This window comes from Pristis pectinata, chromosome 28, assembly GCF_009764475.1.
Source record: "Pristis pectinata isolate sPriPec2 chromosome 28, sPriPec2.1.pri, whole genome shotgun sequence".
Lineage (NCBI taxonomy): Eukaryota > Metazoa > Chordata > Chondrichthyes > Rhinopristiformes > Pristidae > Pristis > Pristis pectinata.
In genome coordinates this window covers 25286545-25313982 of record NC_067432.1, presented here as the reverse complement: position 1 = coordinate 25313982, position 27438 = coordinate 25286545, and the positions used below count along the sequence as shown (strand labels likewise).

Sequence of the window (27438 nt, the reverse complement as noted above, 5' to 3'; positions counted from 1 at the left end):
TCCTCCACAGGCTGCCGGGGCTAAGGAGTCAGAGAGCAGCTTAGCACATCTGCTGCAGTTGGTCACAGCTCCAGACATTCTAGAGGTTGCCAATGATGCTTCAAAGGCTGGTGTTCTCCTCAGAACCAATCTTTTAGATTAGTTTATTGTCATATACACCAGGGTGCACGAAAATATCTTGCTCCCATGAAGCTCAGAGTAAACAGTAGACATGGCAATAAGATAAGATATCTTTATTGGTCGCATGTACATCGAAACACACAGTGAAATGCATCTTTTGCGTGGAGTGTTCTGGGGGCAGCCCGCAAGTGTCGCCATGCTTCTGGCACCAACATAGCGTGCCCACAACTTCCTAACCTGTACTTCTTTGGAATGCGGGAGGAAACCGGAGCACCTGGAGGAAACCCACGCAGACACGGGGAGAACGTACAAAATCCTTACAGACAGTGGCCGGAATTGAACCCGGGTTGCTGGCGCTGTAATAGCGTTATGCTAACTGCTACACTACCGTGAATACAACAATAAATAGAGTGACAAGCGTAAAATAGCAGAGTTGTGCAAAGATCGTAGTGCAATCTGAAGTAGTGCAGAAAGAAGTCTGAAGTGACAATAACGGAATAACTGAGACAGGTTGAGTTAATCTGCCACCACACTGGATCCTATGGTACTATAGAAACCTAGAAGACTGGTGTAGGAGTAAGCCATTCGGCCCTTTGGGCCTGTTCTATCATTCAGCACAATCATGGCTGATCATCCACTTCAGTACTCTCTTCCCACCTACTCCCCATAACCCCTGATCCTCTCAGCATTAAGAAATATATCAACCTCCTTTTGAATAGATTTAATGACCTGGGCTCCACTGCCTACTGTGGAGAATTCCACTGGTAATTATCAAGAAGGCTGCCTAGACACTTCGAGCAGTAAGGAGATCAGTCTCCTGTTCTGGTGAGCAACCCTGTCATCGACACCAACACCAGAAGGCTGAGTATCCACTGCAATTAAATAATATTCAATCTCAGAGTGACTGAGGGAATAAAAGGCAATGTGGACTTCACTATACTCATCACACAAACCCCAGGGAGGGAAGATCAGACGGCTGCATGGACACTAGGATTGTGACACCATGTATTGGTTACAGAACACTCTAACACACTTCTACAGATGCACTGTTGAAAGTATCCTGACTGGTTGCATCATGGTCTGGTACAGCAATTCAAATGCACAGGAATGTAAGAAGCTGCAGAGAGTAGTGGACTCCACCCAATACATCACGGGCACATGCCTCCTCTCCATTGGTAGTATCTACAGGAGACGCTGACTTAAGAAGGCAACATCTATCATCAAAGATCCTCACCAGCCGGGCAGGAGATACAGAAGCCTGAAGTCCCACACCACCATGTTCAAAAACAGCTACTTCCCTTCAACCATTCTGTTCTTGAACCAACCTGAACAACCCTAATCACTGCCTCAGTAAAGCAACACTATGACCACTTCGAACACTTTGCACTACAATTGAAATGTTTTTGTTCTAATTGTGTTCTTTCTTGTATATATTTGTATAATTCATGTTTAATTTATGTTTTTCTTGTGGATGTTGTGTTTCTGATGCTACTGCAAACAAGGTTTTCATTGCACCTATGTATACATGTACTTGTGCACATGACAATAAACTCGATTTTGACTTTAGTGTCACTTGAAGAGATGTAAGAGATCTGTGTACGAAACGAGTTTGATAATAAGGAGGTGTGTTCCCTCACCCCAATTTATTCTACTGAACAAGTGAGTTAGGTGAGTGGGAGTCACCTCCGATGGATGCAAGATGCTCAGACGAGCTCTGAGAATGGTATCAAACCAAATCCAGACCGAAACCTGTAAGCATGGCTATGACCACTTCCAGCATCTGGCCATAGCATCTTGCTATGCACTAATCTCACTTGTCCCTGCATGCTAATGATCGTATTTTTTGCAGCTCATCATTTTGTTGGAAAGAGATGGTTGGGAAGAGATATCTTGATGATAAAACGACTTTGATTTCTATAACAGCTTTCACAACTTCAGGATAATCCGCAGCAATTTACAGCCAATTTACAGCAGTCCTGATGCAGGGTTTCGACCAGAAACATTGACAATTCCTTTCCTCCCACAGATGCTGCTCAACCCGCTAAGCTCCTCCAGCAGATTGTTGCTCCAGATTCCAGAATCTGCAGTCTCTTGTGTCTCGCTTACAGCCAATCATTGTTGTCACGTTGGAAATAGAGCAGTCCATTTGCTGACACCAAAGTCCATAACATGATGATGAGTAGGTTTATGGCCAGGGAGACATAAGAATCTGGAGCAAAATCCAAAATGCTGGAGGGACTCAGTGGGTTAGGCAGCATTTGCTGAGGGTAATGGACAGTCGACATTTTGGTTCCAGACCTTTCATCTGGACTTAACATGGTGAACGTGCCAGTGGAACTTAGCAGGTTGAACAGCATCGGTGGGAGGAAAGATATTGTCGTTGTTTTGGGTCAAGACCCCGTATCGGGACTCATCAGACACTGTGAAGGAGTGAATGGATCCTTGGCTCAGTGTATCATTGGGAAGACAGCGGCTTCAACAGAGCAGCATTGAAGTGGAGTCCCAGTCTAGATTTGGTTCACCATCCTCTGAAGTGGGACAGTGTGCAACAGCCGTGAGTGCACCGATTGTCACTACAACCGCACACAGTGGAATCAGTGCAGCATCAATTGCACCAGTGTTGCCCAGCAACCCCTGCCCCTCGACCCACCCCTTCGGACAGCATACAGGACTCAGTGGTCGAAGGAAGCACTCTCTCTTCAGAATAACCGGCTGAAACGAACACTCTCCTTTCTCAGTTTATTCCACTCAGAGCAGATCACCACAATCTGAAAAATTTCCATCCTTTTCTTCTCCTCACTGTTTTTGATTGAATTTGATTTTCCAAGGCTGTAATGTATCTCCCTGGGGTATGAGGGGACGCTCTGCTGTTTGACACTGTGTGTGGTCTTGGATTAACAGTGACAGTGCCTGTCACATTACAACACATTACACTAATGTTATAAATAAGTATTTAAAACTGCTGCGGGAGGATGCCGGGGGAGGAATCATTCATTGCAGACGTGAGTCCCAGCTTATCTGTGCTGCTGCCGCTCTTCAGTCTAAATAATATCAGAACAACAAAGCAATCTGCCGGCAAAGACTCTTCAAGGTGATTGCTGAGTGCAGCCGGAAGGAACACAGCACCTTCAGCAGTCCCAGGGCTTCCTAAAGCGGTTTGTAACTGATGAAGTGTAAAGGAGCCACTCATCAAAGGTGGAGAACATCCAGTTTACACAGACTAGGATGTGATAATGTTCCTCTGCAGACGCAGAGCTATGCTGCTTGTGATACTGGGGTAATCCAGAGGACTGGGCTAACAATGTGGAGACATAAATTTAAGTCCCTTTGCAATCTGTGTATTTGAATTCAGTTTATTAAACAGATGCAGCATTTAAGAAAAGCATCAGTAATAGGGACCATGAAACTTTTGGACTGTTAAAGAAAAACTGGTTCACAAATGTCTGTAATCCAGCCTGGCCTCTATGTGACTCCAGACTCACAATATTATTGACAGTCCCTTGAAACTTGGGCCAACAAGACAACCGTTCTCCAAAATACTACTAAAAGCACTACAGTAAGAATAAAGACGGAAAGACCACTCTGCATCAACCCTGGCTCCACACGATAAAGGCAAACTTGGCCTGGTCTGGCCTTCTGTACAGATTGGGAGAGCTGCAGAGAGAGGCCCAGAGACTAGTCAAACAAACGTGTGATACCTTTCACCCAATAGCCCAGACTCCTTCATCACAACCCCTGGATAGGTCCTGTCTTATCGGCAGAACATGTGCTCCAGAGGCAAGTACAGTGAAGCACAAGGGGGAGGGTTAACCCTGGGGGTCTTTCACATTGCATCCAGATTCCACATGGCCCTATAACCTCAGGGCAAACATAAGCAAGGAACTCACTTGATTATCACTACTGTCCTCCCTCAGCTGATGAATAAGTGTTCCTCTTGGCTGAATGTCACTTGGAGTAAGCAGTGAGAGCAACAAGAAGACAAAATGAATTCTGGGGGGGACAGGTTGGGAAGGGTGAAAGCAGAGCTTCAATGTCCAACACCAAGAGTGGCTTGGTAGCACCACCACTGACAGAGGTACCAGACTTGATCTGTAGCAGACAGTAGGAGAACCAACTAAAGGGGGAAAAAAAACCTCCAGGTCCAGACTAAATATAGGCTAAAGAACTGAATTCCAGGGGAGACATGAGAGGAAACACACTTAATACCTCAGCAGCGCTCAACTGTGCATGACATCAGGACACCCTACTGATATTGGTCAAAGGGAATCAGGACAAAGGGTTTGCCCTCTGTTAGTAGGGCTCGTATCCAGCACAATGCAATGGTTAGTTGTTAGAGGTCAGTCACCTCAGTTTCCAGGAATCAGCCATGGTTCAATCACCTTCAGCTACTTCATCGTGAGGTCTGAAGTGGCCTGTACAAGTTCCGAGTGCTACGGTCACCATCAAGGTACGAGGAGGCAGCTCCCTGTTGTTCGTTAGTCCCACAATCTTCTCACACAGTAGCAAAGGTTTCATCCACTGAGGCACCTGACACCTTCACCAGCACCCAATGACTTAAGCCATGAAGTCACAGAGTCACAGATACAGCAGGGGCAAAGGCCATTCAGCCCATCGAGTCTGTGCCAACCACTAACCACCCATATACACTAATCTTACATTAATCCCATTTTTATTCTCCCCACATTATCATCAATTCCCCCTGATTCTACCACTTGTTTACAAACTCAGGGCAATTTATAATGACCAATTTATAATGACCCAGTCACAGGGAAAACATGCAAACTCCACCCCAGGTCAGGATTGAACCCAGGTCTCTGGCACTGTGAGGCAGTGGCTCTACTGGTTGTGCCACTATGTCACCCGAGTCACAGGGGTCATTCTCACCAATGACAGGGTGACAGTGAGTGTGGCATCCCATTGGCCAAGACTTATTTCAATTTGTTATTTTTGAAATGATGGAAGCTTCTCATTGCCTTAGGTTAGTTTACTTTTACGGTGATGTCAGGTTTGCCACTGGGACCTCTACCCTTACAGCTGCTTGGATACCATATTTTTAAAATGAACTCAGTTTAATGACTCTTACAGCCAGTTACTCCTTTATTACTTTTGGTCCCTATGAACGATGGGGAAATATATTAAAAGTGGTGTTACCGAGCTCTGCACTACCAGAGGGGTTCATGTTAATTGGCTTTGCAAGTGGCTGTCATGCTCTGTTGGCTGCGCTGCTTGTGCAGGGTCCGGCCACTGCATGCACAGAGCCAGAGCAGAGACACTGTGAGGGGTGGAGCCGTCCAAAACATCCAACACTGGGGGTTCTGGTGATGGCTAGTGTTGTGGTAACTGATGTCCATGAAGTCTGACTGTATCATGAGGGGAGCTGTGTGTAGAGATGGATAGTTAATTACATTTATGCAAATAACCACTGAACTTTATTTCAGAACATTATTATATATGGATATGCAAATCACAGACACGTGTAATAATTTCATAATTACAAGGAAGAGGAATAGTGGTTTTATTTTTATTATTAAGAGGTACTGGTGGTTATTCCTTGTTCTCTCTGTGCACACTGCCTGTTTTATTCAGAGTTATTGGTTTAAGATGGTCATTAGGAGACAGTGGAGAGAGGTTACAGGGCTTTGTTTGTATCATGGACTGGTACGTGAGAGACAGAGATCATTGGATGGTGTTAGATGCAGAATAGTTGATAATGAATTGGGCAAAGGACTTATGTTAGATTGTTCCAACAGAGTCTACAAGATGATGAGCTGAATGCCCTTCCGGCTGTGAATACTGATGTCTGTATAAAGTACTGGTCTTTGTAACAATTGCTGCAGCAGTCTCTGCTTCTCAAACAGCTCAACAGTCCTTGGCCTGTGAGCTCAGAGATGTTCTGTATCTCTGCATCCACCATATGTTCCTTGCTGCAATGACCTCCAGTGAAACACAAGCTTGGTTTGAAACATGAAAATACTGGGACAGAGACTGTGAGATAGCCCTGGATACAACAAACGATGCTCCACAACATAGCCATGGCACCATTATATAATGTGCATGACTATATTATTTATAATTACACAATCTCTCTTGACTCATCCTGCTCCACTTTATTACTTTCTGTAACTACTATCATGTTATAAGATGTTGTGATTCCACCATAATATTCATGCCTCCTTTATGTGTTCTTACCCGTGGCTCCAGTCAGAGCCTCAGGGTGACAGTAAGGAACCAGTCATGGCCTGGTCAGTCACACGGCCTATGTCAGGAGGTAATGGGTTCAATCCCTGTCCACAGATACAGGAACAAAATCCAGGCTGACAGATCAATGCTGTGTCTTGTCACCTTTTAAGGCAGACATAAATCCGAGGCCATGTCGACTCTCTCAGTTGTTTTTGCTGTTTATTCATTTTTCAGGACCAGGCAAAGCTGGCAAGGTGGGAGGGAACCGAGAGAGATCATCTGCCCACTAGTGACATGGCTGTGAATGCTTCAGCCTAGTCTCTGGAACTCTTATACTGGGACCCGCTATTGTTGAGGCTGGGGATGTTCTTGGAGCCTCCTCCCATTCACCATTTAATGCTCTACCACCATTCATGACTAAATGTGGCAAGACTGCACAGACTTGATCTGATCCACTGGTTGTGAGCTCTGTCTACCGCACGCAGATTTCGCTGTTAAGGTGGGAATAAAAGGTGACATCGCCAATATTAAAGAAGATCACAGAAGTTCTCCCAGGGTCTTAGTCAATACTTATCCTTGCTTCAACATTTCTGAACGAATTATCTGGTCAATTATGATGTCAACCCATGTGGGATCGTGCTACGCACAAAATGGCCACTGTTGCTTTCTTCAGTGACAAAGAATTTCATTGGCTGAGAAGTGCATTAGCATGTCCCAAGGTCATGAAGGTACAACAGAAAAGCATGTTCATTCATTTCTGAGGCCACTTTCCTACCCAATATCTGACTGTGCAAAAAGTAGGAGGGATTGAACGTGGGCCAGTTGGCACTGAATAAAATAACAGGGACATAACATGCAGTGATGGGGCTCAACACGCCTTGACGGGGCGTGACGGTGATGGGGATTTGACAAGTGGTGACAAATACATGAACCTTCATCACCTCCCAGTGTAGTTTATTCCATAAATCTACAACCCCAGAATTCGGTAGAGTTGTAAATTGTTTCCCACCCTTAAGTTCATGCTAAATTCCTGGAAAATTACTTGAATGGGATTTCACCGACTTGATCGGGACACCACACCAGGAGAAGCTTTGGGCAATGTGTTCAGCTCACCCCTCCTGTCTTAACATTGACTCTTGGGTTGTCCTTCCTGAAACCTCCGAAGTGAAGACTCTGCAAGTTCCTCCATCACTCAGTACATCATTTTATAGACATTTTTATTGCAGATGTTCCTTTTCAGCTGTGTCTCCCTCCCAGAGGAGAGCAGGAAACCTGCAGGGGCTCAGTGACTTCTTGCTACCGGCACCCACGGAGACTTCCATTGGATATGTGATATGTTGGGTCAAGTAGGAGTGGCCATTGTAATTCTGTGCCAACAACAAACTCACAACCTGGTGGATTTCCTGTCGCTTGCAACAAAATAAGCTTGTACATATGTGGTGGTCCTAGACCCTAGGTAGATCAGATGTAGGGGATTCACCCTGAGGTACCTGCTCTGTTCTATGTTACTGCACCCAACTCACAAGATCACAAGACAAAGGAGCAGGAGTAGGCCATTCGGCCCATTGAGTCTGCTCCATGAGCTAAACTAAAACTATTCCTATCTAGCCCCAATTTCGGGCCTTATCCCCATATCCCTTGATACCTTGACTAATTAGATACCTGTCAATCTCCTCCTTAAATGCCCCCAATGATCGGGCCTCCACAGCTGTACATGGCAAAGAATTCCATAAATTCACTACCTTCTGGCTAAAGAAATTTCTCCTCATTTCTGTTTTAAACCGGTACCTTCTAATTCTAAGACTGTGTCCTCTAGTCCTGGATTCACCCACCAAGGAAAAAAGCTTAGCCACATCTACTCTGTGAAAATCTTAACATTGTGTTAAAGTTTGCAGTGTTTTCCCTGGGGGGTTTGCTGGTCACATTAGCTGTCACAGGCATTTCTCACTGCTCTTCCCCCACTCATAGCGGGGCAGAAGCAGAGTGCCAACAGAGATAAAGGGTACAGGCACTCTGCGAAGAGTGGAGGGTGGAGGCAGGATGTGGAGAGGATGTGGGTACAGGCGTGGTGCGGGCAGAGTGTGGAGCACAGGCACAGGGAAGGGATGGAATGTGAGGAGAAGGCTCAGTGTGGGCATGGGTGGGGCATGCGTATCACCCTATCTCCTCAACTGGGCACCTGGAGAGCATTCAACCTTGTAACTTCAATTCTAAATACAGAGTCATCTTTAGCTTCTTAGTGGGACATTAAGACCTTTCCTTTGTTTACGCGAACCAGAATCATATAACAGAGTCACAGAATGATACAGCGCAGAAACAGGCCCTTTGGTCCAACTGGTCAATACTGACCAAGATGTCCATCTAAGCTAGTGCCATTTTCCCGGGTTTGGCTCATTTGCCACTAAACCTTTCCTATCCATGTACCTGTCTAAGGGCCTCTTATATGTTGTTAATGTACCTGCCTCAACCACTTCTTCTGGTAGCTCATTCCACATACAGACCACTCTCTGGGTGAAAAAGTTGCCTCTCAGATTCCTATTAAATTGCTCCTCTCTCACCTTAAACCTATCTATCATCTGCAGGAGAGCCCTGAGCATCTTTTCCAGCAATAATTCATTGTTACATCTGCACCATGAATTATTGAATTATTTACAGAGCACATGTTCATTTTTTTTAGCTTGTCACTACTTATCTTGCATTTTTATACTGAGCTTCCCTTTTATTTTATACCTGTGACCTTAAATCCTTGACCCCTCCGCCAATGGAATCAGACTCCCACTGTTCACTGTATCCATTGTATCCTTGACAAGTGAGGCTGACAGAAGCAGTGTCAGTGATGGTCGGGGACCTGACAATGCTGATGCTGTTCAGTAGTACACTACAGAGGTTGGGCAGTTTCCTGCTGAATATGATTTTGTCTGATGTTACTTTGACACAACTACTATCTCAAACTTGTTAGTCCAAGCCTGGGCATACACCTGGTACATCAGTAGGGTGGCATAGGATGAATGCAAGTCTGCACGCCTGCAATCTCTGAACTGATAGAAGCAAACAGTCATGGAGTTTCCTGAAATTGCTTCAAATGAGGAATGGAAAGGAATCCAGTTCCTCGCTGAATTAATGAGAGAAGTTACTGGCCTCAATGAAACTGTAATGGAATTTTATATCATAGTTGTAAGAAAAACTGTTAAAATGTGAAATAAAATTCAGTGGCTCCATTATTGCAGCTCCCAGATCATCGTCACTGAGAGAAAGAGTCAAGAGGTACAACAGTACAGTCGATCCCCAGGGAAGCTGAGCACACAAAACAAGGGAACATGTCGAGCAGGACCATCAGGCCCACCCCATTCCCAGCAACACCCTCCACAGAATGGACACACCTTTAAATATGTAGAGGTGACAGTGGTCAATTTGGAAAATCCAAAATAGAGCAAGGTCGTAGCACACTAAGGTCACCCACGATTGCAACCAAACAATTTATCCCTCCGATACAATGTATATGGACTTCCACAAGAACATGAGAAAACAGGAGCAGGAGTAGGCCACTCTGTCCCTCAAACCTGTCCTGCCGTTCAATACGATCATGGTTGATCTATGCTGGCCTCAACTCCTCTCGTCTGTGCCATTCCTTCATATCTCTCTTGTCCTTGATTTTTTCAAATATTTACTGATCTCCACCTTAAATATATCCAATGATCTGGCCTGCGCCACCCTCAGGGGCAGAGAATTCCACAGCTCCTCCACCCTCTGAGAGAAGAAATATCTATATATCTCTGTTTTAAATGTCCAGCCCCTAATTTTGTAGCTCTGTCCCCTTGATAGTGACTCTTCCATTAGTGAAAACAAAGGTTTTTGATAAGGTGCCACATAATAGCCTTATCAGCAAATGAAAATCAAATACTGCAGATGACAGAAGTCTGAAACAAAACCAGAAAATACGGTAAACATTCAGCAGGTCAGGCAGTGTGTATGCAAAGGGAAACAGTGTTAACATTTCAGGTCTGAGATTTTTCGTCAGAACTCCAACAGAGAGAAAATTTGTATTTTGTAGTACAGAGAAGGTGGGGAAAGGTAGAACAAAGGGAATATCACTGATTGGGTGGGACCAATTGAGTCTATAACCAAGGAAGAAATAGCTAATAATTTAGAGAAGCTGAATGTAATCAAACCAAGTCAACATGGTTTTATAAAAGATAAATCATGTTTGACAAATTTGTTATAGTTCTTTGAGGATGTATGAAGCAGAGTTGATTGGGGGACACCTTTAGATGTGATATATTTGGATTTTCAGAAGATATTTGACAAGGTGACATATAGAAGACTGGTGCATAAGAGTTCTTGGTATTGGGAGAAGTGTGTCAGCATGGATTGAAGTCTGGTTAATGTACAGGAAACAGAGAGTTGGAATAAACAGGTCTTTTTCAGGCTAGATGTAACTTGTGGAGCACCCCAGGGATCAGTTCTTTGTCCTCAATTATTTAATATTTGCATTAATGACCTGGAGAGAGGGCAGAGTATAAGGTATTCAAGTTTGCTGATGAAACAAAAATAGATGAGAGGGTATGTAGCAGTGAAGACTTTTGGACCCTGCAACAAGTTGAGTGAAGGGGTGAAAACTTGGCAAATGGGGTTTAATGTGGGAAAGTGTGAGGTCAGGCACTTCAGCAAGAGGAACTTAAAGGCAGATTCTGATCTGAATGGAGAGAGATTGCAGGTGAGTGAAGTACAGAAGGATTTAGGTGTCCCTGTGCATGAATCACAAAACGTTATCAGGCACATTGACCTTTATTACAAGAGGGTTGGACTTTAGAAATGAGAAAGTATTGCCACAATTGTACAGGGCGCAGGTGAGGCCACATCTGGAGTACTGTGCACAGTTTTGGTCACTTATTTAAGAAAGGATTTGCTTAACCTGGAGACATCCAAAAAACATTCAGTGTACTCATTCCTGGGATGAGAGGGGGTGTCCTGTCATGAGAAGCTAAATAAATTAGATCTATATTCTTTGGTGTTCAAAAAAAAGATGGGTGATATTATTGAACCACACAAGATCCTAAGGGAGCATGGCAAGATAGATGTCAAGATGTTTCTAATAGTGGCAGAATCTTGACTGAAGGGACATGTTTAGAAGGGGGTGATCATTTAATACTGAGGTGTGTACAAACTTTTGTAGATGATACAAAAATTGGCCCAGTAATTGACAGAGAAGAGGAAAGCTTTGGATTGCAAATGGTCTGGTCATTTGGTCAGAATTCAGAGAAGAAGGGGGCAATGATTTTGGAGAAGTGTAATGAGGCAAGGGAATATACAAAAAAATAGGACGACGTCAGGGAGCAAAGGGAACTTGGAGTGATGGGGTATAATGACATCACCGGTAATTAGTGTCACATTTAGATAAATGTAAGAGGCAGAACAGAAGGGTGTCCCATAGGATGAAGAGAAGTGAAATGGGAAGAGGCTCTGAAGGAACATAAATAGAAGCAAAGACCAGTTGGCATCTGTGATGAGAATGTAATCCCACTGATCCTCAAAACTCTGCCCATCTTTCTGGCAGCTTCATGTTGGAACCCTCCAATCGAGCATCTGTCCACCCATCTCAGAGTGATGAATGTCACGCCACATTGTTGTAACTGTGGGGAAAGCATTGCTCCTTGTCTGTGTCAACCTTTATCCAGTCTGTGGCATGGCCGACCACACCATGCTCATCCATGGCCGCTCCTCTGCTGTCCAGCTGGGTGGGTCGATCCTCAACAGGTTCCCCTCTGGTTTCTCTTCCCTCTTGTGCACCAGTGTCTCATGGCTCCCTTGGATCCAGGATCTATCCTTCACTATGTTTCACTTCGCACCTACCCGCTGGCCCTGAGTGGTACTGTCAGAACAGATGGCTGACCACATTCAGCTCTAACCCCACCACTGCTTCTGATCCAACACATCTATGAACTGGCCCTGTATATTGGGTCCCCTCATGTGCTTTGCTGTGAAGAGTACAGAAGGGGAACCTGGTAACCCCAAGCCTGATGGGGTGTGATAGGAAGAGGAAGTGAGAGCAGAGGTCACCTATCACCTGCTCCCAGTACAGGACTCTCTGCAGCTGGGAAGCTGAGAGGTGCGAAGGCTGGGATGTTGGGTGAGGGTTGGGCTGGGAAATCAGTGGTTTGGAGGAAAGGCTGGCTGGCAGATCAATGGCGAAGCATTGGGTGGTGCTGTCGGGGAGTGAGACCTGGCTGGGTGAGGAGGGTGGAGACCTGACCTGGTACAGGCCAGGTCTATTACCTTGGAATTCTCCTGGCAGTGGAGGAGGCCGAGGACTGAGTGGTGTGTTCCCAACAGTAGACTCCATGGCTTGTCACCTGCTCAAAGCAGGTCCTCTTTAATCTATAATGAAGCAGGCCTCTGAAGCACTGCTTCTGCCTTACTGGCCTGCACTGTATAGGGACAGCAGGGATTGACCAAAATGTGAGAAACAAAGGACTGCAGATGCTAGAATCTAGATGAAAAAAAACGATGATGCTGGAGGAACTCAGCGCTCGGCCTCCTCCACTGCCAGTAGAATTCCAAGTGACACCTCATTCTCCACCACTTCTGCCATCTCCAACGGGACCCCACCACCAAGCACATCTTCCCCTCCCCACCCCTTTCTGCCTTTCGCAGGGACCGCTCTCTCCACGACTCCCTAGTTCACTCCTCCCCTGCCCCCACCCATCCTCCTCCCACCCCGGGAACTTTCCACTGACCCCACCATTGGTGCAGCACCTGCCCCTACACCACTTCCATCCAGGGACCCAAACAGTCCTTTCAGGTGAGACAGAGATTCACCTGTCGGTGCTCCAAGTGTGGCCTCCTCTACATTGGTGAGACCAAACACAGACTAGGTGACCGTTTCGCAGAACTCCTGAGCTCTGTCCGTAACCGCGATCTGCATTTCCCCGTTGCCAGTCACTTCAACTCCCCCTCCCACACTCTCACTGATATGTCAGTCCTTGGCCTCCTCCACTGCCAGAAGTCCAAATGCTGCTGAGTTCCTCCAGCATCATCGTGTTTTTCATCATTGACCAAAAGGTTATGCAGTAGAAAGCAAAAAAATCTAATGATGTTGGAAATCTGAGATAAATGTTGGAAATACTCATCAGGTCATGCAGCAGCTGGGGAAAATTAATGTTTTAGGTTGATAACTTTTCACCAAAACCTTTCGCTGATGAAAGGTCATTGAAACGTTAACTCTGTTCCTCTGGAGCTGCAAACATTCTGCTGGGGTAACTCAGCAGGTCAAGCAGCATCCGTGGGGGAAAGGAATTGTCAACAGTGGGTCGAAAACCTGCAGCAGTTCCACCAGCAGATGGTTTGTTGCTCCAGCTTCCAGCATCAGCAACCTCTTGTGTCTCAACTCTGATCCTCTGGTCTGCTGAGGAGTTACAGCATTTCCTGCATGCATGGCACTCTGTTCTGTGCTGCTGCACATGCCCAGCTCTTCGCTGCTTTAGTGCATGTGATGCAAAGAAGATCTGGAAGGAAAGTTGTAGCCTTTGTAGAACTTGCAGTAAGTCCAGGATTCGCCATAATGAGTGAATTTTCACTGAAATTGAATGGTGCAGCATGTGGGCAGGTGGCACTCTGAGATACAGCTTCCACCAACAGCACAGCTGAAGGGTTATAAGTAACAATAATAAAACAAAATCATCAACTGGGGTTGTTTTAGCTACCGAAACAACAGTTTAGAGGTCATTTTTTTGTAAGTTACTACTCCGTAACACGAGTTCTACTTCATTTGTTTGCTGTTAATTGATTTAATTCTACAATTAAACACACTAATTAGAAGTACAAGTCTGCCAGTAATGCATCACTCAAAGCTCTCCAAGGCACAAAAGCATGCCCTATGATACTTCAACTACACACAACAAGCTACACAAGGCTAAATATGAAATTAGTGATGAAGCATAAAAAGTCCCAAAGGAGATCCTGACAGTGAAGGATCCAGTCTTGGAGTAAACTGTGGCTTTCTTTCTGTTCATGTCCAGTCCAGCTCTTGTAGTGTAATTGTGCATCACTTAACCCATCATCAACTCATCAGTAATGTGAGTTAATGGTCATGCCATCAAAGCCCCACCATGCCAGCTTGTGAAGCTGACTCCAAGATGTGAGTGAGGTTAGTATAAAACAAACTACAGACGCTGGAAATCTAAAGAGAAAGCAGAAAATGCTGGAGATATTCAATGGGTCAGGCCAAATGTGTAGGAGGAAAAAAAGAGTTAATGTTTCAGAGATAACCTGAAGCGTTAACTTCGTTTCTCTTCCCACAAATGTGGCCTGACCCACTGAGGATTTCCAACATTTTCCCTTTTTATGCTAGTGAGGTTAGTTTCAAGAAAAGTAGTAAAGTTTCCAGATTGCCTTAAAACCCCAAGTAGTTTCCCCAGTTTTCAAAGTACCTCAACTGTGTTGGTTCTGGAGTCATAAAAGGTAATATACAAATCCAATCTTTCCTTTCAGTAACATCAGTATCAAATTTGGCAGGTTTTAGATGCTGCCTCTATTGTTACAGGGTGTACAACCCTTCCAAACAAGTCCAAAGATCAGGTTTGAAGCTCTGTTCTCCTTAATTCAGAGACCAGAACCCTGTCATTTTCATGTCCTTTTGCTTCAGTGTCATGCCCTATGCTAAAATTCAGAACGTCTTGGTTGCTTTTTACACTGTTTATGACCAGTTTTAACCGTCATTTATAAAAGTTGCCAGCTCCGATTCCTGCTGTTAGTTTAAGCACATTACTAATTATCAGAGCAACCATATTAACAACCAGAAAACATGGGTTCAAATCCCATTGCAGTTTGAGAATTTGAACAGAGTTGAATAAATCAGGAACAAAAAAGCTGGTGTTGGTGAATTTATAGTGAAGTTGTAGGATTATCAAAAATAAAACATGTAGCTGGTTCAGTGATGTCCTTCAGGAAAGAAGGACTATCAACTTTACTCGTTTAATGGGTGTGGTTTATGTTGCTTCATAATTTTCTCAATACATCTGGTAGAATTAAATTTTGTATTAGTTTACATTTCCCACAAGGATGATATTCCACATTCATGGTTAGGGTGAAAGGGAATCCTGATATTGACTATTTCCCTGCCAAGTGTTTTGCTAGCGGTTGGAAGAACAAATTTATTCAACATTAGTCTCACTGTCAAAAACAGGACAAATGTTTCTTTGATGATTTTATCCACGAGGGTAATGATATGTAGGAATAGAGTTACATACCTTTGACCATTCCCCGGTCCGCCATTTGTAGCAGTTGGAATGGTCCTCACACTCTTCCTCCTCCCTGGGCTTAGTTGCAAGATCACATTTGCTTTGAGGATTGGTGCAATTGACTGTCCTGAGATGGATTCCTCGACCACAGTCTGTTGAACACTACAGGGATTGGTCACGGTTAGTGCTTTAACTCTCCCTTCACACCTCACTCATTCCCTATTTGTTAATGTTCCTCATCACACTCAATGCAAACAATTGTTTCAGTGCTTCTGTGTGTGTTTGTCCTGCAAGATGCAACTGTTTGGGGAATGTTCACGAACCCAACAACAAGACAGCATTTCCTAAGTGTTGTAAACAAGTACTAATGGGGAAGGGGAAGGAGAAGAAAGGAGGAGAGTGGCAGTGTGGACAATGAGGAGAGAATAAATGGGCAGTATTAGCAGAGGCAGAGGGTTGAGACAGTACCAGTTTTACTGAGAGGGATAGCAGGAGTTAAATTGGTAAATTGGTTTATTATTGTCACATGTACCGAGGTACAGTGAAAAACTTGTCTTGCATACCGTTTGTACAGATCAATTCATTACAACAGTGCATTGAGGTAGTACAAGGTAAAACAATTACAGAGGGCAGAATAAAGTGTTACAGAACAGGGAAAGTGCAGTGCAGGTAGACAGTAAGGTGCAAGGTCATAACGAGGTAGATTGTGAGTCAAGAGTCCAATTTATCGTACTAGTGAACCATTCAATAGTCTTATAGCAGCGGGATAGAAGCTGTCTTGGAGCCTGGTGGTACGCGCTTTCAGGTTTTTGTATCTTCTGCCCAATGGGAGAGGGGAGAAGAGACAATGTCCGGGTTGGCTGGGGTCTTTGATTATGCTGGCTGCTTTACCGAGGCAGTGGGAAGCATAGACATAGAAGTGTAGGTGAATAGAGTTGGTAAATACACAAAGCGCTGAAGGAACTCAGTGGCTCAGGCAACATTAATGGAGAGAAATGGACAGTCGATGTTTCGGGTCGTGACCTTTCATCTGGACTGGAAAGAGGGGAGATAGCCAGTATCTAAAGGTGGGAGGGAAGGGATGGAGCAAGAGCTGGCAGGTGATAGGTGGATCCAGGTGAGGGGGATGATAGATGGTGTGTTGTGACAGTGTTGGTAAATGCTGTGGCTCTCTGCAGTTTCAGCTACAAAGCCTAAACAGTTGGCATCAAGTATAGAATGGCTGGCTGTAGCTTTCGATTTCAGATGGCTAGTGGCAAGAAAAACCAACAAAGATAAAGAAGGTTTTTTGTCATTATAACATTAGGTAGCAGCTCAATCAATTGGAGGCCACTACTGCACAGGAGGCCATTTGATCCTTCCTTCCAATTTTGGCTCTTTGAAAGACTAACTTTTAGTTCCACTTGCTTGATCTTTTTGCAACAACCTTACGATTATTTCCCCTTCTGTTTTTAAGCAGTTCCCTTTTAAAAGTTTCTACTGAATCTGCTTCTGTCACCCTGACAGGCAGCATGTCCCAAATGCTGTGCAAAAATAAGTCTCCTCAATTCTCCAATGAATCAATGGGAAATCCAACAATTTCACTTTCTTTACAGTCCCCGCATCTGAAGTATTACTCCCATGCCATTCACTTCTAGAGTCTGACCATTCCCATCTGTATTTCCAGCAAGTTTGTCTTTCTTATTTCAGGTTTCCAGCACTAGTGATTTTCTTTATATCTCAGTAACCTGCCTTGAGTTAAGGCCTCTCTCAATCCATTGTCTCACACTCAGCCTGAATGGATGGCCTGGAATTAACATCAGAGTTAAGGCAACTGGCTAAGGCAACGTTGGAAATCGACCAGTGGTACATTGTCCAAGTGCCATCCTAAACTTAAATTCCTATCAGCACAGTTCAAATTCCTTTACTGAAGGTTTTACTGAGAGGGATCGTGCATCAAATGGCATTCAAAAACCCAAATCTCTGATTAATCAGGAGCCTTTCCTGAGATTAACACAAACACTGACACGATAAACCTGCTGAAGGAGACGTGCTGAAGGAGAGCAACACAGCTACATTTGTGGTTCAATTTATTGGGAGGTGACAGATTCTAGACTGAGTAGAGGATTTAGCATAGCTGCAAGTTCCTTACCCTATGGGCTGCTGTCACAGGTAAGGGGGGTGACATTAGAAGCATGCCGTTTATTAAGTGAATGAAAAATGCAGAAACGCCAAAGGACCTGGAGCTGAAATATAACTTCCTCCACATGAAGAACTGCTTGCGTACTTGGCTCTGACATATGCAGTAAAGAATTCCAGCTGAAGCACTCAGCAGATATTATTCATTGTGCAAAAGCAGCCAAGTGCTCCAGTCTTCATTTTTCTGTTGCCTCCTTCTCTGCTCCCCCCATCACCAACCCCACAACCGTCTCTGTAACTCGCTCCCATACAAATCCTTCCTCCAAATTCTCCATTGGTCATGCATCTACTTCCTTCCCCCCATCCAAACAATGGACGCCATTTCTCAGAAGCCTGCTCCCCTGACTGACATACTCCATCTCCATTTTCTTCTCTTTAATTCCCCCTTCATGACACGTGCCTTTGAACAAGCCCTCCAACTCGCTTGGTAGCTGACTCAGCCTTTATAGTGTTTGCAAACTGCAATGGCTTGCGGAGTTTTTCCACTTTATTGGCGCTGATTAAAAAGAGGCAAGAGAAACTGGGCAGCCTATAAATCTTCACAATTTCTGTGTTATATGACTCTATGTCTCAGCACACCTCTCAGAATAAAGCTCAACTTCTCTGTTGTAAGGTAGAACATCACTTGTGGGTATAGAAAGAGGGTAATCTTATTAAAACTTTTACCCAGTAAGTATAATAATAGAAAGCAAAAAATATATGACTGTTTTGCCATAAAACCATATTTTAACCTTTCTGCTGAAAGGTTTACCTGACAAATCTAACTATGTGATCACCCCCAAACAAGGACCTCTGCTATTTAGTCATTATTGTGATGTGCTTGTATCTGTTTTGGTCTCTGTATCCCATAGTCAGATTAACACCTCCATCAAAGTGAGAATGACTTAGTATGAAATGCAAAATTCAGCAGTTGCTGGAAACATGAAATAAAAACCGTAATTGCTGAAAATACACAGCGGGTCAGGCAGCGACTGCTGGGTTACAACAGAATTAAAGATCTTCCACCAGAACTGGAAAAGTGAGAATTCAAATGTGTTTTAATTGGCAGGAAAAGGGGAAGGGTGGTAGGACAAAGAGAATGTCTGTGATGGGGTGGACAATGAGGTTGTCCGGGCACTGTAAGTGCCATTGGTGCCATCTATGCAAGGGAAATTTTAAATTGCAGAGAATGGGAGGAATGGAGAGACAAAATTGAATTTATACTCTTTTCATCAGTAGCCTAAAGACTGGGCTAGTACACTGGTAGATGGTGAATGTCAGCAGTTAGAGGTGGCTCCTGATATATGGAAAGTGGTCCAAGTTTTCCAGTCTTGGCATAGACCTTTATTGTCAGAGGGAGTGTTGGACAGTGGGGGCAGGTTGGTTCAGAACCTTTGTCCTGTGAAAGTTAAGGGTAAAGCCCATCCTCTCATATGCTTCAGTCAATGAGTCGATGATAACCCTAGCCTGGGCTCAAACACAGTCTGTGCGCAAACACAGACTGATGACTGCATTTGGGTTGACCTTGGTGCTGGAGTGCGGCATCAGAGGTTGGACAATCTTGAGAGAAGATGGGCCTTGCACTTAACATTGACAAGACAAAAGTTGTCCACCAATGCCCCCCGTTGCACAGAATTTCGCTCTGACATGGACCTTTTCCCATTTCATAAACCACCATCCACAAAGGCAGATATCAATAATGAAAGTCACCATCACCTTCAATGCACCAGCACAGCCTTTGGTCGACTGAGGAAATGGGTGTTTGAATCAAGACCTCAAACCTAGTACAAAACTCATGGTCTACCAGACAGCTATGATCCCTGCCCTTCTGTATGCTTCTAAGATCCTACACCATCTTCAGTGCACTGTAGAGATACCTCTAACACTCTGTCCAGAAAATCCTCCAAGTCCACTGGAACCAATATCAGTGTCCTTCCCCAGGCCAACATCTCCAGCACTGAGGACCTATGTATACCCAGGTGGCTCTATTACTCAGGCCACATCATTCACTTTCTCAACACCGGACTCTTGAAACAGACACGCTATTCCGAGCTCTACAATGGGATGACCTTACCATGTGAACAGAGAAAAAGATTCAAGGCCTCCCTGAAGAAGGCAACATCCCCATTGACTTCTTGGAATCCTTGGCCCATAACCGCTCCAAGTAGAGAAGGAGCACTCGGGAATCTAGAGTCCATGCATCTGAAGCACTCCATTGCTGTGTTTATGAAGGAAGAGGTGTAGTAACTCACAAATTACCCACCCACTTGTCTTACTGGGCATATCCTGCCCCATCTGTGGAAGAGCCTGTCGTTCTCACACTGGCTTCATCAGTCAACTCAGAACCACAGAACTGGACTGGAAGCAGGGTATCGTGGAAGCCGAGGGGTTGCCCAAGAAGGCTAAACCTGACGTGTTTTACGCAACTCTTTCCACTTCATTTTAATCTCCCTCTTTTGTCAATCTGATTTTGGATACCTTTCTTTCTGCCTTGAAGTTAATTACCCAGATTATACCCCATTCACCTCCTGTATAATGGTCACCCATTCATCTATTATAGTTTTGCCCACCAGTCTTAGATTCCAACTAACATGGACCAGAGCCACTCCCATCCTGATATTGGTCTCCCTTCTAGTTGTTCCTTATGCTTTTCCACTACTAATGAAAACCTTATGATAACACTTCACTAATTGATCCCCTACTGATATTTTTTTGAGAAAATTTCCTCCTCATCATTGTTCTGATGACTGTGGCCAATTCATCAGTTGGGAATGCTGACACCTTTCACTGGAAATAATCATTGCCTGGTACATGTGTGGACCAAAGGTGTTTTACCAAGTATCAGCCCAAACCAGAATGGTGCTCAGTCCTACTGTGTGTGGCCACAGGCTAATTTATTCTCTCAGTGATGATATTGGTTTCTCAACTGAATGGAGGGACAATCCAGCATAGCTTTACAGCTCATCCAAAGAGGGTTTCTCATTGTTGCCTCCTGTGTTAAGTTTTGCTCCTACTGTACTGCCTCCTCCCCTTCTCTGTGAAGCACAGTACAGCACTGCAATCCTGGAATGATCCAAGGATTGGAACCTCTGTTTCCATAATAGTCCTGTTTGCTCTATGGCTATCATTATAAGAATGTTACTGGAGACCTGACTGGCATCAGGAGCCAGGAATTCAGGAAAGAGCCCTCAACCCGCAAAATCACCTTATGGTTTCAGATAGTGGCAGAACTCATCTCCTTCTCTGGCAGTCCCTTAGGATGAGCACAACTTGTGTCTGCTCCATTTGGGTGGGTTCTCATATGGTTGATCAGTCCCATGAGGGATCCACAGATGGGGTGGGAAGAACCTTAGTGGTGAGTTTTCAGTTGTTATACTGTTCTAATGTCCATGGTCCCAAAAGACCACTGAATTTTCCCTCCTGGCCACAATCCTTTTCTCCCTCATCATCTCTTGGTCTTTTAGACAAGCGGACCTCATCCTTCAGCATTCTTCCCAAACATGTTAGAAGCTCAGCAAATCGTGTTACATGGTTCAGGACTGGACATGGGAAATGGAGCCTGTGGAGGGGGAGGGGGAAGGGGCACTGGGTAAGAGGGCTTCCTGATGCTGTTTCCCAAATGTGGGTCACACACAATGACTTGGCTGGATGGATGCAGCCCAAGGTACAACAGTGAGCAGAAGAGGAGCAATGTCAGCAAACACCCGCTCTAGGCAATCAACAGGAATTCAATCTGACAGGGAACACCAGGTTGATAACAACTGTGCGATTGAGACTGAAATTCTAACTCCTGCAGTCCCAAAAAAAACCTAATTTCTAACCTATGATCTTTGTTTCTGCAGAGATGGGGTTGTCTTGTAACCTTTCAGCTTCCCACTTCAGAAGGGGTGGGCTCTCTTCATGAGCAGTATCTCACAAATGGCTTTCCAAAGAAAAACAGCAAACTGGAAGTAAAAGCAGACACTGCTGAAAATGCACTGCAGCAACACAGCACCTGAGACTGAGAATCATAGATGTCCTCTCTGAACTGGAGACTAACAAATCTGCAAATCTCACTCAATATGGGGACTCATTCTTATTGTTCCTCATAACCTGCCAGTTCATGATGCCAATAATTGCAAAGCTTCCACAGTACATGTGAAGCTCCCTAAACATCGCTTCCTTGGGTCAAAACTGGCTTAAATTCCCAGTAAAAATCATAGCTTGATTCCCATTCAAGGGCCGTTCAGCATGGACCTTGTTCACATGGAGCAGGTTACTTGTGTCAGGCCTCCAAGTGCCCACCCCTGGCAACTCCTGATTAAGGCTGTCCTCCATCCACAACTGTGACACAACCAGAGAACTGGAAAAAAAGGAAGCGTGAGGAAGGGCAGCACAGTGGTGCAGTGGGTAGAGCTGCTGCTTCACAGCGCCAGAGACCCGGGTTCGATCCTGACCTCCAGTGCTGTCTGTGTGGGGTTTGGAGTTTCTCCCAGGTGCTCTGGGTTCCTCCCACATCCCAAAGATGTGCAGGTTGGTAGGTTAATTGTCCACTGTAAATTGCCCATAGTGTGTTGTGAGTGGTGGAATCTGGGGGGAGTGGATGGGAATGCGGGGAGAATAAAATGGGACGAAGGTAGGATTGGTGTAAATGGGTGGTTGATGATCGGCACGGACTTTCTATGATTCTATGAAATTAGACCTGGTATAATGACATTTTTGGATCATAGTGACTGAAATATAGGAATTAACCGTTAGGCAGTGTAACATCTCTAAAGATACATTGTCCTTTTAACTCTGGAAATAAACAAACTATACAGTAAAAAAGTGAAGAGTGAACATCACCAACAGCCTGTCCTGGTCAAATCACATAGATGCCACAGCCAAGAAAGCTCACCAGTGTCTCTACTTCCTCAGGAGGCTAAAGAAATTTGGTTTGTCCCCTTTGACGCTCACCAACTTTTACCGATGCACCATAGAAAGCATCCTATCTGGATGTATCACGGCTTGGTACGGCAACTGCTCTGCCCAGGACCGCAAGAAACAGCTGAGAGTTGTGGACACAGCCCAGTGTGTCACGGAAACCAGCCTCCCCTCCTTGGACTCTGTCTATACCTCTCACTGCCTTGGTGAAGCAGCCAGCATAATCAAAGTTCCCACCCACCTGGGTCATTCTCTCTTCTCTCCTCTTCCATCAGGTAGAGGATACAGGAGCCTGACGGCACATACCACCAGGCTTAAGGGCAGCTTCTATCCCACTGTGATAAGGCTATTGAATGGTTCCCTTGTATGATGAGATGGACTCTGACCTTACAATCTACCTTGTGACCTTGCACCTTACTGTCTACCTGCACTGCACTTTCTCTGTAGCTGTGGCACCTTACTCTGTACTGTTATTGTTTTTACCTGTACTACCTCAATGCACTCTGTACTAACTCAATGTAACTGCACTGTGTAATGAATTGAGCTGTACGATCAGTATGCAAGACATGTTTTTCACTGTACCTCGGTACAAGTGACAATAATAAACCAATACCAATACCAATACCAAATGTCTCTTTGGTTCATGGGTCCCAGCTGATGAACAAATCCTTCAAGGGAATGAGAAGGAATTCACTCACTGACAGGCGGAGAGAGGGTGCTGGGGTGCCAGGGAGATTCACCATTACTGGGCTCGTATTGGGTCCCAGCTGACGAACAAATCCTTCAAGGGAATGAGAAGGAATTCACTCACTGGCAGGCAGAGAGAGGGTGCTGGGGTGCCAGGGAGATTCACCATTACTGGGCTCGTAATGGGTCCCAGCTGACGAACAAATCCTTCAAGGGAATGAGAAGGAATTCACTCACTGACAGGCGGAGAGAGGGTGCTGGGGTGCCAGGGAGATTCACCATTACTGGGCTCGTAATGGGTCCCAGCTGACGAACAAATCCTTCAAGGGAATGAGAAGGAATTCACTCACTGGCAGGCAGAGAGAGGGTGCTGGGGTGCCAGGGAGATTCATCATTACTGGGCTCGTGTGACAATATGTGAGTATTGTCTACCAGTGACTGGGTTTAATGTTTATTCATTAAGAATCTCATACCTTTGACCAGTCCGAGGCTTCCCACACGGCGAGACACTCACGGCCTTCACAGCCCTGTACTGTAGACGGCTTTGGACCAAGGCAGTAGAGACTTCTCGTGTTGAAGTAAGTGCCATTTTGCAGTTGATAGACACAGGTCACATTGCGAACCCGAGTTCCCGTTCCACAGGTGCTGGAACATGGAGACCAATTGCCCCCCACCCACCTGAGTCAAAAGAAAATCACAACTGCATCTCAGTCATTGCCAGAAAATATGAATCACAGTGCACACTTGCCAAAGCAGAAGCAATGAGCAAACATAGATTAGAGAAACAATATTCCTTCTAATCAGTTGCTGCTACTCAGTTTTTTGGTGTTTCCTGTTTTTTTTTAGAAGTGCTCCAATAAAAAAGCAGTGTCTGGAGTGCACAGCTGAGGGGAGAGGTGGAGGTGGATTCAGTCACAGAGTTCAAATGGGAGCTGGACTAGGACACGGAGAGGGCAGGGAGTAGGACCAGTTGCATGCACCGCATGCAGGGACACCTGATTCTGTTTCTGGAGGGTGGCTGGTGAAATCAGGCAGTGACCACATCACAGGGCATCGGTGTTAATTTATACCCATCCCTGTTTTGAAGTTAATTCTCTTGAATCCAGTTTGAGAGCAGAACTGAGTACTGTGAGATATTCTTAGCACAATGTCCACATCTTACATGGAGTTATACAGCATGGAAACAGGACTGTCGGCCCAACTCATCCATGCTGACCAAATGTCCATCCGAGCTAGTCCCATTTGCCTGTGTTTGGCTCATATCCCTCGAAATGTTTCCTATCCATGCACCTATTCAAACGTCTTTTAAACTTTGTAATTGTACCTGCCTCTACCACTTCCTCTGGCAGCTCATTCCACAAACCCACCACCCTCTGAGTGAAAGTTCCTCCTCAGTTCCATTTTAAATCTTTCCCTTCTTACCTTAAATCTCTGCCCTCTAGTTTTAGTCTCTCCTACACTGGGAAAAAGCCTGTGACCATCCACCCTCATCTCTTTTGATTCATTCATTTTTTGGCAATATTTACACACAAACATTATTACAGTTGATCTTAACAATGAACTGCTTTAAAAATCTAAAACTAACTTCTGTCAGATTGGGCTCCTTTACATATTCATAGCTCTCCAACACCAAAGCCTGGTGCAGGGTTCAAATGACACAGCAAAGCAGTGCTGAGGGTGTGCTGCACTGTTAAAGGTATTCGTTTTTGGGGATGAAGGTTTAAAACAATTGTTTGGTGGTTTAGGCAGATTGTTAGATATTCCATGGCTTGACTGCAAGAGCAGGGAATTATCCTGATATCTTGGCCAATGTTCCTGTTTGAAACAGTAGAATCAGGAATGGATTAACTAATCATTTGTCTCCTTGTTCTCTACAGTACCATGTTCACCCACATAATGAGAAGACATTAAAAGTATTCCTTGATTTATGAATTTCTGCTTAAACTCCAGTGAGACTTTGGGGTACATGTTTTTGATTTATGAATCTGTTTTTTGCTATACTGAATGGAATGCCACTCTCTGAACAGAAGAATACTCTACCAAAATGCCCATTTCACCCAGCCTTCTTGAATTACAATATATTGCTTGCATTTTGACAAAATGTTTTCCTGGAACACATCCCTTTCATAAATCGTGGTATGGCTGTATCCCACTATTAAACCACGCATAGAGCACTCAATTCACTGGGCACTCTGTAAACGCAAGCTGCCTCTGCAGATTGTTAACTGTGAGAATTATTGTCCAAGCAACTTGAGCACTTTCGCATTATAGGGACACTTACCACGACTGGCATGGATGTATGTTGCATATCCTGACTTGTGGATTTACACGAGCCAGGTGCTGACAGTCGCTGTCATTTGTTACCGTTAATGTCTTGTTGACAATCTTTGTGCAACGGACAATTGTTCTGCGTTCGCCTGAAAACAATTAAGACAGAATGAGAGAAGAAACACTCATGATACCATAGCACAAAACAGTTGACTGATCAGATTGACCCAGGACTGTTCATTTAATTTAATTTAATTTAATTGGTTTATTATTGTCACTTATCCCGAGATACAGTGAAAAACTTCTGTTTGTGTGCTATCCAGACAGATCATTCCATACATAAGTACACTGAGGTAGTACAAAGGAAAACAGAGTGCAGAATATAGTGTTGCAGCTACAGAGAAAGTGCAGTGCAGGTAGACAAATAAAGTGCAAGGACTGCAGTGAGTTAGATTGGGATATCGGGAGTTTATCTTTAGCATATAAGAGGTCAGTTCAAGAGTCTGATAACAGCTGGATAGAAGGTATCTTTGAGCCTGGTGGGATGTGTTCTCAAGCTTTTGTATCTTCTGGACCTAGACATTCACCTGCACAACAACGGAGGTGTTAGCTTTGCAAAGTTGAAAAGTGTGACAGTTGCTGGTCTCTCCCAACAGAAGCAGCTTTCACTAGTGCTGAAGGAACAGTGATAGTTACAGGGCTGGTCACACTAAATATGCATTCACAGTGCTGCACACCACTCTGCACACACACAGCTCACTCTGTACACACACAGCTCACCCTGCACACACACAGCTCACTCTGTACTGACACAGCTCACCCTGCACACACACAGCTCACCCTGCACACACACAGCTCACTCTGTACTGACACAGCTCACTCTGCACACACACAGCTCACTCTGTACACACACAGCTCACTCTGCACACACACAGCTCACTCTGTACATCCATAGCTCACTCTGCACACTGCAGTGCATCTCCAAACACTTTGCGGCAACCAAACTGCCTTCCACTGCCCACGGGTCCAGACCTAACACTTCTTTTACTGGATGACATGGAGCTCCAACATACTCCTCACAGGCACCCACAGGGGTCTCATGACAGGAGGTGGGTCAGGACTCAGCACCCAGCATCTTATCCACCCAGGCTTAACATGGAGTTCACAGGGCGGCACAGTGGCACTGATGGTAGAGCCGCTGCCTCACAGCCCCAGAGACCCAGGTTCAATCCTGACCCCGGCTGCTGTCTGTGTGAAGTTTGCACATTCTCCCTGTGACCGCATGGGTTTCCCCCGGTGCTCCGGTTTCCTCCCGCATCTCAAAGACGTGCAAGTTGGTAGGTTAATAGGTTGCTGTAAATTGCCTCTAGTGTGTAGGTGAAAGGTAGAATCTGGGATGAGGTGACGAGAATGAGGGGAGAATAAGTTACAGGGAAAATTAATGGGGGAACTGGATCGTTGGGATTGCTCCGTGAGTTGACATTGACTCCATAGTGTGAAATGGCCTCCCATGTTACAGGGAAATATAGAGCCAAACCGGTACCTCCCCCTCCCCAAGGAGCAGTGTGTCTGCAGGCTGCCCCTCCACAGACTGGACCTCACTCACACGTGAGCTCAGGACCCCTCCCCTGTACGAGATCACCGTGGTGCCTGCACTGTTGTCCCACTGGAAGTCAGGGTCACCCTCACTCAGTGTCCCAACCTCAGGACCGTCCCGGCCGCTGCTGCCGATACCCGTCACACCTCACGGTTTGCTGATCGGCGCTGGGGGTGGGGGTCAGTGACGCCCTCCACTCCACAGGACAGACTCCCCCCAACCCACAGCAGCCAGCAGACCCGCCGCAGGCACCTGCCGCACTTCCACCGCAGGCTCCCTCGACGTGCAGCC

At 45.2% G+C, this 27438-nt stretch overlaps 1 protein-coding gene across 1 annotated transcript in view; it reads right to left on the bottom strand.

Annotated features, from left to right (window-relative positions):
- Window positions 1-27438, bottom strand: part of adamts17 (ADAM metallopeptidase with thrombospondin type 1 motif, 17) — a 357749-nt gene that overhangs the window by 24784 nt on the left and 305527 nt on the right. The window contains 3 exon segments of the mRNA XM_052040638.1: window positions 15546-15698; window positions 23756-23960; window positions 25564-25699. Of these exon segments, the coding sequence (XP_051896598.1) occupies window positions 15546-15698; window positions 23756-23960; window positions 25564-25699 (494 nt within the window).